Source organism: Echeneis naucrates, chromosome 8 (genome assembly GCF_900963305.1).
Source record: "Echeneis naucrates chromosome 8, fEcheNa1.1, whole genome shotgun sequence".
NCBI classification, from domain to species: domain Eukaryota; kingdom Metazoa; phylum Chordata; class Actinopteri; order Carangiformes; family Echeneidae; genus Echeneis; species Echeneis naucrates.
This window is the reverse complement of record NC_042518.1, coordinates 14,508,297-14,520,930: the sequence shown is the minus strand read 5'-3', so window position 1 is coordinate 14,520,930 and position 12,634 is coordinate 14,508,297. Positions and strand designations below refer to the sequence as shown.

The window sequence follows — 12,634 nt, the reverse complement described above, 5'->3', positions numbered from 1 at the left end:
TGTGTGTCTCTCTCTCTCTCTCTCTCTCTCTCTCTCTCTCTCTCTCTCTCTCTCTAAATGGGCGTGACTGGTTTCAAGGTGACGTCAGCTCTTTACTGTTATGGACTTTACATCATGATTTCAAACCCGCTCAGTGTACCGTAAAAACCAAACTCTGGACCTGCAAAGATTCACAGACTTCCTTTAAGGTTTTATATTGGCTCGTGACAATATGGCTGTGCACGTAATTTCGATAAAGGGACACTTTAAAGTCACCAGTTAACCCAAACTTGATGTCTTTGGACGGCGGGAGGAAACCCACACAGGCACCGGGAGAACATACAAACTCCGCACAGGAAGACTCCAGTGGGTGGAAAAGTTTACTAAAATATCTTAGAATCTAAAATAATCTTAGATAATTTCACCCAGTAAGTGGCAGCCCTGACAAGATCTGGCTGAATTCTCTAAATGATGAAGAGACAATACCATCCCAAAAATCCTTGATGAAGGAACAAATTTACTGTGTACCAAGTAAATATATCATCATATCAATACATCTGTTTTAATAATACAAAATCAGTCCAGATCCTTTTATGACTGACTCAAAATCTGCATTAGCTTTATCTTTCAAGGGCAGCAACGAGCCATCTTTAAGAGCAAGCATATAATCTGCGATCATCATTACAATATATTATTCACATAGTCAATGTATTTAAACATTTGAATCCTGTTTCTTTCTGTTTTGTAGTTAGGAAATGAGTATTTATTGTCCAATAAAAAACAACAAAAGCAAAAAAAAAAAAAAAAAAAAAAAAGCCCATTAGGTGCACTTATCGCTTGAGTTTTTCCTTTGCATCTTTCCTAGACCTCATGAGACTTTCCATTGAGGTAGCTGAAGTGGTTTGAAAAATAAATAGGTTTCACTGATCAAACACACCTTATACTTGCATTTGCAAATCAAGAAAAGTTTAACAGTTTCAATTTTGTTGCATTATGGAAAGTGTTGGATCAAATGTTTTGGGGCAAGTTGGTGTTAAGAAGTCAGGATAGCTTTATTTCCACTGCCTTTTGACCATTTTTAAAAACCTGTTGCTCATCCCACCAAATTTATACATGCTTCATAAAAAAAAAAAAAAAAAACAATTTATACCTACAAATTGTGAATGAAAACAAGACTCAGATTTATAACAATGTAATATGATAATCACAAACAAAATATCAGAACAGTGTAAAATAGGAATACAGAGGGGGTAGTGAGACTGACTTTACAATCAATTAAAGAAAACAAATTTCATGTGTACACAAAGTTTGAAATGTACTTTTGCGTGTTCACCTCGCTATTCTTTTAAAAATAAATTAGCATTTTCCACACACGGTCCCCCTCAACTTTGTCAGTGCTATTTCATGTATAAAATCTAGAGATCTGCTCACTGTCTGAAACACTGGATCAGGTTTAAAATCCACTGTGTCGTATAACAGCGCACAATAAATTTAAGAATCTACAATGTTGCTCTCTTACAAAGTTACCAGTCAATATGTTGGGTGAACTTCATTGTATTCCACAACATTTGGCACTTGCAACGTGCTAATTTCGCCCCCCGTAAACATGTGTGAATGTGTGTGTGTGTTAGGAACATTGCTTACTTTTTATCTCTTCTACAGGCCAATGTAAAAATCTAATGGGGACCACACTTTTAAAAATCTGGACAAACAAATGGACATTGCTCTACATTAGCAGCAATTTTACAGCCACAGAGCAGAATGACAGGCAGGCCTGTCACCAGGTACCATTTAAAAACTCTAAAACAAACACTCATGAAACATTCACTTATGCTTCTATGAATTATACATGGTGAACATTTTTTGAAACAATGTAGAAGGGGAATTGAGCTTGGAAATATGAACTACTTTATGAAAGACTTTCAAACAATATAGCATAATTGATCAGGTTCAAGTATCTGTACTGATATAGCCACCACCGTTACTATACAATTACTGAATTGAACTGAAAATATCATGTATTTGTAAAGGATCTCTTTAGCTGATGAATATCCTGTTTTAACCACCTACATTGCATCTGAAAGTTCACTGTGTATAATTAGCTTTATGCTACCCGACTAGCCTATTAACATACCATGATTCACAGTCTGATTTATCTCAGTGCCTATTATACAAAATGGAAATGACTCTGGAGTCACTCTATAGTCAAAGAGAAAAATGGATGGGTTATCTTCCAACTAAGTCTACGGACAGCATTGTATAGACATACATATTCAGAATTTATATATTAGCTTAGTATATATAATATACAAACAGCATACTCCGTGACAGTAGTAAAGAGGATGAAGTGAGACAGAAAGATAGACAGGGTTTGAACCTTCAGTCTCTCTTGGGTCCCCTGTGTGTGTTACACCTTTTTCAGAATAAACAATAACCTATGGCTGTCGTCTGTGTGCCTGGTCCTCCACTCTGCTTAGCTTTGGTGTAGCTGGGCAAACACAGGTTGCTATAGTAACTACTGCGGGATAGGAAACTGTACGGGATAGTATAGTAACTGAGGAACTAAATGAAACCTTCTGGTTTTACCAGATGATGCTGTGTATCAGTGTAAACACAGAATTACACTTGTGACGCAATGCAACAACCCTGTTTCGTGGTGGGCACAGAACAACAGCTGCAAACCTGGATCTGGTGTGAACAGTGCCAAACGTGTGTTGAATAAGGAGACGTACTCTGAGTAGTCAGCAGTCAAATAGGTTGAACCCAAGTCCTGTAATGCAGACAGGGTGTGGAAAACCATATGTGATTGAGTATGTGAGAAAGAGAAAGGATGTGAGTATACAGATGTGTGTGTACCGGGGAAGACTGATGAGAAATGGAACATCTGTGCTCCTGAAAGACAGAAGGAAAGGCTAAATTAGACACCCCCTTTAATTAAAAATAAAAGCCACAGAAGCAAGTAAAGGTAGAGCGCCAGTCACCACAACTGCCACCCACCATGTTGTGTCACATTGTTCTGCTGTACTGTATGCCAGTCTTGGAAGCGATGTTGGACCAGGGCAGCAGTGAACGCAGCAGTGATTGGGCTTGTCGGTACAACCTCTGTGGGATGGAGCAGGGGCTCAGGCTGGCCAGGGTTGAACCGATGTGCTGGATGTAGTCAGTGGGATAAAACATTAAGGAAACATAAAACACCGCATTCATATTTGGTTGCTGTGTAACTGAACATGACATCTCCTTTTGTCAATGTTATACTTGACTACTCAGTGCCTGTAATCACAAAACATTTCATCTTACCACTACGATGTTGAGCCCAACTGTTAGGAAAAAAGTCTGGAGTTAAGAGTACCACTCTGTTACTTTGGCTGATGTCAATCTTCATGCACGAACTTGCTGTGGGACTAAAAACATCCCACAATAATTACAAAATACACTGAGAAACTAACGATTACAAATTAATATTTTACACTAGCACATTCTCAAAAATTAAGTTTATGTTGACTTACTAGGATAAAATTTTCCAGTATAATCCCCCGCTCATTTCAATTCTTGAAACTACCGTATTTTCCGTACTATAAGGCGCACTGTCAATGAATGGTCTATTTTCGATCTTTTTTCATATATAAAGGCACACTGGACTATAAGGTGCATTAAGAAAAACAAAACAGTCAGATGAGTCTGAAACTCTGTGTGGTCTTCTTTACTTGGCGCAGGTCATCTTCTTGCTTCCTCCACTTCCATACCATTGATTCATTAATGTTGAATTCTCTCGCAGCTGCTCTATTCCCATGTTCAACTGCGTGACTGATAGCCTTGATTTTGAGGTCCGGGTTGTAAGCACGTCTCTTGACAGGTGCCATTTTGGGGTCCTAATTACCGGTACTCCCATAGAGATTACTCCGTGATGCTCCTGACTACGGTAGCCGTAATGCTGCAAGCGGTGCAGCTTTGAGCGCGTGAGCGACACAAAATCGCTTCGAGGTCAGTAAGCACAATCAGAATGAATCCATATATAAGGCCCTCCGGATTATAAGGCGCACTGACGTTTTTTGAGAAATTTAAAGGCTTTTAAGTGCGCCTTATAGTGCGGAAAATACTGTATTTATTTATATACTTGGGAAAAACAAATAAGAAAAAAAATAAAAAATAAAAAACACCTGTCTTAGGCTATCATACAAAGCTTAAAGCCTATCATCCACGTATTGACGTATGATGAATACGATACCAAACAGCAGGCCTCTCTCCATGAAAATCCACTTTACAGCAACAGCCGTTCAACTGTTCTTTGTGATTTAGTCTCAATTACGATTGCTGTGAACTACTTAGTGAATTGCCCTCAACAAATGTGGAGCCCTAAAGTCAGGAATTAAAGTTAAGCCCACTATTTGTAGGGATTTTTTCCCCAATTTTTTCTGATTTAATTGGACAAAAGGGCTGTATTTTTCCCTTAAAATTCTCTGTGAATACAGGCCCAGATGTTTTGGTGTAAGACAGAAGCACAAATACAAACAGCTAAATAACACTGCTTCAATAAAAGGATATAATATTGTCCATGGTGGATGACCCCCATTGATGTAGAGCACATATGTGAATCCATCTTTGAGGACTCCTCGTATAGAGTAGTAGTAGGGCAGGTAGTGGTGCTGCCTAAAGTCCCTGTTCTCATAAAAGTGGATGGCAGTGTTGTTGGTGGTGAGGACATGAAGGTAGATGGCCTTACAGTGGTCCTGGGCTGTCGTTGAAATGTGCTCCTTCAAACTGTCCAGCAGCAAGGAGCCTAAAGGGGAGAGACCTCAGTGAGGGGCAGGACAAATCGTGCAGCATACTGGGTTATAGGTGAAATATTTCCTCATCTTGTTGCATCAATGTAGCTTAGGGCAAAACAGGAGGACAGTACAAACAGGATAAACAAAGAGAAAGGCAACAGGTTTTCTCAGAAGCTGAAAAAGAAAGTAAGTATACTGTTACTGAGCTGTATGCAGACACTTCATTCATTATTCACAACAGACTGGCAGACAGGCTACTGTTTAGTAGAACAATAGATAGATGAATAGAACAACACAATAAAAATCTAGTTTAGAAGTATTTCAAATAACTGGCTATGTAAACATATTAAAAACATTGGATACAAGCTCTCAAAGAATAAGTCACAAGTCTGTGTGTCAGTTCTGTGACGGAGCTAAGAACAAATACTTTTTGAATTGCTACAGTCAGACCTATAGTGCTTTTATAAGCTGTCACAACCTCTGTATAAGTGAACGTGCCACATCAGCAGGACAAAAGACAATTCTGTCCCTCTAAGCTTTCACTTTTTTTCCTCCATGTCATTTTATTTTTAGTCTCTTTGCTCCTTAACATGCAGGTCGAAGTTAAGGAAAGGATTTATTATGCATTGGTTACAGGCTGTATAAGGAAATGAGTGTAAGTTAGTGTAATGTTCTGAAGTGACTATGATACGTTTTGTGTGTGTCTGTGCGTGTGAGCTGTACCTATGCCATGTTTCCTGAACTCTTTGACCACTCCTAGGCTGAGGATATAGGCTACCTGTGTGTCCACCGGGAAACTGGAGGCCAGGATGTCTCCATCCTAAAACAAACAAACACATACACACACCAAGACAGAGCAAAATTACATGACTCACCATTCTTTGTGAAGATAAAGTGAATAATTTTGGCATCCAGACCAGATATGGACTAAATACTACTTTCAGTACTGACTTGAGCATCTTTAAGGTTCACACTTTAAGGTTCTGTATTCTTCCTCTTGGACTGCCTGATTACACATCAGCAACTTTTCCAAGGCAAATTACCCACATAGCTAGGAGAGGCTGAAATGCAAATTATCATCCAAAGGGACATTTAACCGTGACACCATGTGCATCATCCTCTGAGTCCACAGTTTATAAAACTTGTGGCTTAAGGTGAGAGGAAGACGGAGACCCTTCTAATAGAGTGAATTCAACTTAAGGTATTTCATAACAGCACACTCAGTGAAGTACTTCTGGGTCTTCTAATTGGCAGGCTAAAAACAGACTGTACTATCTCAAGGTTCCACACATGAAATTCTCAAATCAGAGTGGCTAATCTGTACCAACATCCCAATATGTAGCACATCTGCAGAGCACAATTAAAGGGACTACAGATCGCAACGGCATTGTACTTGGTGTAAGGAAGCGGAACATCACACCTCTTTGTGTACTTTGGTCCGACCTTTGATCTCAGCCACAATCATTCCCACGATGCCTCCTCTGAAGGTGGCAGCAAGGGAGAAGAACTTTTTGTTGGAGGTGATGTCCTGATACCATGAGTCTGGGTACCTGCATCAAAGGTCAGACACATTTGGCTTAAACCTTTAACATACATAGGAAACTTAAAAAGGCTAGGAAACAAAAGGTGAAACTTGTGGATATTGGCAAAAAAAAAATTTTAAATGAATGAATGAAATGGTAAGAAGCACTCAAGATATTATTACTAGTTAGTTAATGTAAATAGACATAATCAGTATCTACTCAGCAAAAACTAAACATGTGTTTTTGATTTGTTCCTTTTCGCTTATTTTTCCAACTAATTAATTTAAAAATGATAAAAATATTATTCAAACAATCATTGATGGAATCAGATTTGATTCGTTACAGTCCTGTCAGCGGAACAAAGACTGTGATTCTTACTCGATTGGGAACCAATCAGCACAGAGCAGCTTGACATTCTCTATGTCATCGTGGCAGAGAAAGCGGAGCTGGACTTCACTGAGCGCTGTGGGAGGCACCACGTCACTCATTCACACCTGTGCAGAACAACAAAGAGCAACCAGTGAATAGAAAACTTATCAGTAATCAGTAAATTCATTCATTCATCTTCATCCACTTCCAGGTTGCAGGAGGGATGCTGGCTAACCACTATGCCACCATAGCAGTAATGTAAAAAATAAATAAATAACTCAATTCTTAATTACTTTAATGCATTATTCTCTACATTAACTGTTTATTCTTATGAAAGTAATAGATGAATTGACCTTCAAAACAGCTGCCACATAATTTTCTATACCAGCAGCTCTCACCTGTCATTTAATTCACTGATTCTAGCCTCTAAGATATTAATAGCGACATCTGTGCTAATAACTATTTCTAACTGTTTGTGCTAATAAATTTGATTATTTTCAAAATAAGATCATCTGTACCTTCACAATGTTCTACACTGTGTAAGAGAAGGAGAAACATTACATAGGTAATGTGACACAACATTACAAAAGTCATGAGTGACTTTTATCTGTGGCCATTACAGGTTAGGGTTAGGTAACAACAAACAGGACTCTGCGCTTAACACACAGATGATCATAAACACAACGAGTTTCTGCCAACAAGCTGACTATGAAAAAGAGCAAGCATTCTTCACTGCTGCTGAATACATTTCACATTTCTACATAAACAACATGGCTTATTACTTCCTGCATTTCTTTTTAGAGAGACATGTCTGCTTGTCTCCACACTAGCTGATGTTGTCCATCCCTGCGGACTGTTAAAAAGACACTGCAGTGCTAACATGCAGTCCGGACACATCAGTGTCCAGGTAGAGCTGACAGGTCTCACCGCTTTCTGTGTTAGCCACAAGCTAACATTTGCTAACGCTAGCTAGCTGGTGTCGCTAAGCTAGCGTACCTTGTTTCAGCGCCCGGGCCGGAGGAAAGTGGAGGAGGACCGTGTTTCCTGAGTATCAGCGGGCACAGTCACTAGTCCGGATAGAGCATGATAAAACTCCAGCTTATTCCCGACTCTCAAGGCCGTTTCATTCCTGTACCGGGGGCTACACAGACCGCTAAGCTAACCCGAGCTTCCTCTGCTTTGATAACAGCTGGGTGTTTTCTTCCTGTTTGTGCCGCGATACTGCGTGACGTCACTCTGGATGTTTTTCTTCTCCTCATCGTTGAGTCAATGTCAAACATGCTGTCGGTGCTTTTACCGCCATCTGCTGGAAAATCACAAAACAACAACTTTCATGGACGGTTTGGGTGAGAAATTACGAAAAGCATGAATTTCATTCATTAACCAATGGTGTTAAATTAAATTCAGTAATATGGTTAAGGAAATAAGAGTTGATTGTTTTATTGCCTTAATGGAACTTCATTGAGCTAAAATCAATACATTCAATAATCTTGGAGGACTGATTCCTTACCATGGGATTTAATATTGATAAACTAGGCGTATCATTTTCAGAATACACAAACATTTGTAATTTTTCATCCTAAACCACTACTCTACTTGTAATTTAGTAGATGGGTGATTCTTCAGTTAAGGGAATTTTTCTGTGAAACTGTGTCTCAATGATGACATTTTAATACTTTTTCGGAGCATTGAAAATTCAAATGTGCAAGAACTGTTCCCCAACCCAGATGTTTTGACATCCCCTCTATAATAAGGCAATAAAAAGTGCTAAATTAATTAAAACACCCTTAATTAAAGAATCACCTATATACACACTGTAATGGATTTCTTTTTAATTAAGAATTTTGCACAAACCATAACTGTTTTCTTGAAAATCAGACTAATATCAAATTACATAGAAAACTGTATTGAGAAGCAACATTCCCTGTTGCCAAAACAAAACATCTTGAAGAAAATTAATAAAAAAATAAACCAACCAACCTTCATGGCAAAGTTTCTCTGCTGAATCTGTGTCAGAAAACTAATAATCAAATGTAGACTCATTTCATAAACCAGAGATTGTATTCATGAACCATTGTACTGACCAATAAACGCCAGGACACATCTTCATTCCATTTAAAAGTCAAGATCTCAGTAGGGCCTCAGTTCCACTCTCTACATACCAGCTGGCCATACTATACTGTGCATACCAAACAACCATATACCTTTGTTCTACATTGTTCTGAACTTATGTTCATATATTGCATTTGCTTGTATGCGCTATAAACTAAAAGTAATACCTAAAATTATATATGACAATTGAATATCACATCTAACAGATGATCAGCCCAAATTAATTTATATGTTTATAATAATAATAATAATACATTTTATTTATATGGCACCTTTCAGGTCACCCAAGGTCACCTTATGTAACAATCTATATTCATTTCAACTGAATGGTATGCAATAAGAATACAGTTATTGATCCAAAATTTGTTTGTTGTACATGCAGCAGGCAGGGGGTTGGGTTCTGTCCTTCCCTGATCCTATTGTGGATAAATGAGTTCATCAAAAATATAAATTCATATATAAGTAAGGATATATAAGTGCAAGAAACTGATTTATTCAGACTCATTCAGATGATTTTATACTGGTTACATTCTATGTTTGAAATCTTTGTCCTGCACAAGTGCCAAAAGCACTAGCTGGAAAACAGGTTTCTTCTTTGGTTGACATTTAATCAGATTATATAACAGAAATTATGTAACAGTAATCAGATTACTTCAAGGTCCATATAAAAACAATGATGAATCTGCAGCAAATATTACGTTTTAAGTAGAGAGGGTTCATTCAAGGGTTTCAAGATTTTAAAGGTAAGTGGAATCAGCATCATATTCTCTTGCAGGTTTTTGATGCAGTACTTTCAGTACTTTTTCTGTTGTCCTCAGCCTTTGAAGTGTAGATCTTTCCAGGAAGGCAGAAAACTGACCCATTACTTTCCATGCGTTCATCAAATCAGTGTTTCTTCTGTTTTCTGTGTCTTTTGGTGATTGTAAAATATGAAGTGAAGCAGCTGCTGCTTCTCATTCTTGGCACATTTCATGGTTCCAGTTTCAAGAGCTTTTGAAAGATTTGTATGCATTGCTCCAGTTGAGTGTGTGATGAGAACAACAATGTTTTTCTCTATGTCTTTTCCAAACAGAGACAAACGAACGTACTTCTGTCCGCCTCTCACGCTTCAACACAGGGCCCACAGCATTAATTTCATCAACAATGTCACCGTGTTCAATCCCTTTGGTGCTTCCATACCCAGGAGTATCAATGATGGTCAGAGAGTAGGGCAAGGTTTTATCCTCAAAGCCAAATTTTCTACACAATCACATCTGATGTTTGACTGTCTGACTGACCTCTCCCCTCCTCTTCCTCAATCATAAACTCAAACTTGACTTGAAGAACTTAATTGAATATCAGAGTTTGCGAGGGGCCATGGAAATAAATATGATACAGCTTGAAAATAAATTCGAGGGGCTGATGAGGTTAAATTTAAAGTTCAACCTTTTGGCTGCAAGGAGAAAAAAAAAACTGCTGCTCAGTACAAAATGAAACGTAAAGCTTAAAGGGAAAGTGAGGGGCACGAGGGAAAGTTCACTGAAAACAAACATCAACAAGATATCTAAGCAAACCTCAAAAGCATGATAGGCAATGTAGCATCTGGGCCTGGATTGCAAAATATCTGTAAATGATCTGCATGCAAGATAACCCTCATCATGCCCTTATCAGGGCCAGGCCAACAAATCTGGACTCAAGAGCAAGACTCCACAGAAGCGTGAGGAGGGTATAAACAAAAGGTCTTTTAATACCAGGTAGACAGCCTGGATCAGGCAAAGGTACAGAGGGGTAAGGCAGACTCAAAATCCAATAATCCACAAAATGGTCAACGCAGAGAAATGCAAAGGGGAAAATCCCCCAGATGACTTTCTGGTAAAACAGATGATCTGGCAACGGAGAGCACAGGGACTATATACACACACAAGTAAGGAGGGGTAATGAGTGACAGGTGAAACCAATTGGGGCAGGGCAGGTAATCAAGACGGGAAACACACGGGGGCAGGAAGTAAAGAGTCTGAAATGAGAGACAATGGAGAGTACGAAAATAAAACAGGAAATACTAGAAAACTGGCAAGGAGACTAAAAATTCTGACATTGGCTGTTCACGGTAGTTATGTGTCAACAAGACAGAATGTTATGAGAATGATGCTAACACCATATGTTATTTCTACTAACCCCCTTTTATCAAGAACACTGTATAAACTGTATGTTTTGAGAGCTCGGGACTCTCTCATTGACTGTTCATACGGTCATACGTGTTCAAGTCCATCCGCTCTTAAACTCAAGAAAAGACAGCTGACGTGTGCAGACTCCTTTTCCAAGATCTTTGTCAACTTTTTGCCACCACGAATCTCATAGAACTAGAAGCCTTTTTGCAACAAAGAAAAAACAAGAACTGAAAGTTTTTACAAGCTGTGATACTTTGCAATAAGGTATCATGCTTTATTGACCATGGAGCCTAAACTTTAGTTTCAGTTCACTTTCTTATCTTTTGTTTCAAAACTGTAAAAGATTGCTAATGAAAAGGAAATAAAATAAAATAAAACAAAAAGATTTTAAAAATGAGATTACAGCTTTTTGCATAGATGATATTTTACTGCCATTCTATCATTAACGGATTCTAAATATATTTCAGTGTAAGAATTATTACTATTATATAGCAACTTTGATTTCTCTGTTATAAAGCATCATCATCTTCAAGGCTTGATTAATAATTCTGGTACGTGTAATATATAATGATTGTGTAATTGTGTGTAATTACATATTTGTCACTACTCACGTGGTGGCAGCTGGTGATCACTGTGATGATCTCTGTTCACTTTCATTCACCTGCAATGTAAGAAAATGAAAATAGTGTGCAAAATCATAAAATCTAAAACAGATTAAAGTAGATCAAAAACCTTTGCTATTTTGTTTCATGTTTTAATAATCCCCGTTAAGTTGTAAGACAAAGAGAAAAGGAAGTTATTAATGTAAAAAAAAAAACAAGCATATTAAATTCCCTGGTTTATGATACAACTACACTGTGGAAAAATCTCACGATATTTGGCATTATCGTGTTATATTTGTTGTCTATTTAGTCAGTTGTTTTGGAGTCTCAGTAATTTCTGCCATAAAAAGAAATCAACAGAGGCAACTAAAAACAGAGGATCTGAAAAAATGCAACATGTTCAGTCTCATTTGGTTATTAAATTATGTGTGCAAACTTTGATATTTTGAAGTATTTTATAACCCCTCTTCAAAGTGATCTTACCTGTGTTGTTGCATCAGTGGGATCAATCAGTGAGCAGAGGTTTTATATCAACAGAAGGGTCGCACGATTTCACAGAAAATTCCAGACAAAAGAAATAAGAGGTAAAAAAAAAGCAGACATATGTAGGAGCTAATGTGGGATGGATAAAAATATATAAAATATAAATGATATTTATTTATATAAATATAAAATATGTGCTTCTAAAAAGAACATTAGTATATTTATATAAAAAAAAACTTATTTAAAACTTACAACTTATACTAACTTCAGAAGAGGATCACAAGATGCTTATTGAGGTATCAAACATTCCTCTTTTGCTGATGTCATTTTTTATGTGCTTTCACTTCATTATATCTGGTTAAACGTCCGCTCAACACCACAATTTAATGACCACAGCATAAGGTAGGATGTAAAAATCCAACCGCAGAATGGCTCATGTTCAGCCTGCACCAAAAAACGTTTGGAAGCTTGACTAACACAGGACCTCCCCTTTACTTCCACTAATGGAGTCATTTTTCTCTCACTGGAAAGTTGAACAGCAGTCTTATTTCTTACAGGGCAATAATCGTCTTTGTTGTTGTGGAATTTAATCATTTAAATCCAACATGGCATGGAGCTTTTGTTGGCTGCGCTATAAAACATGAAATGTGTTT

At 37.8% G+C, this 12,634-nt stretch overlaps 1 protein-coding gene across 2 annotated transcripts; it reads right to left on the bottom strand.

Moving 5' to 3' along the window:
• Positions 1 to 1,006: 1,006 nt before the first annotated feature.
• Positions 1,007 to 7,832, bottom strand: naa60 (N-alpha-acetyltransferase 60, NatF catalytic subunit). 2 transcript variants are annotated; one of them, XM_029509468.1, is made up of 8 exons: positions 7,634 to 7,832; positions 6,647 to 6,762; positions 6,166 to 6,295; positions 5,469 to 5,565; positions 4,522 to 4,756; positions 2,977 to 3,142; positions 2,836 to 2,871; positions 1,007 to 2,749 (listed from the first exon to the last, which is right to left on the bottom strand). In XM_029509468.1, the coding sequence occupies exons 2-6, from the start codon at positions 6,754 to 6,756 to the stop codon at positions 2,986 to 2,988; spliced, it is 729 nt and encodes a 242-aa protein (XP_029365328.1). In that variant the 5' UTR covers positions 6,757 to 6,762; positions 7,634 to 7,832; the 3' UTR covers positions 1,007 to 2,749; positions 2,836 to 2,871; positions 2,977 to 2,985. The 2 variants fall into 2 exon arrangements, with proteins under 2 accessions (XP_029365328.1, XP_029365327.1); XM_029509467.1 differs by having other exon boundaries at positions 1,007 to 2,871.
• Between the last annotated feature and the right edge of the window lie 4,802 nt (positions 7,833 to 12,634).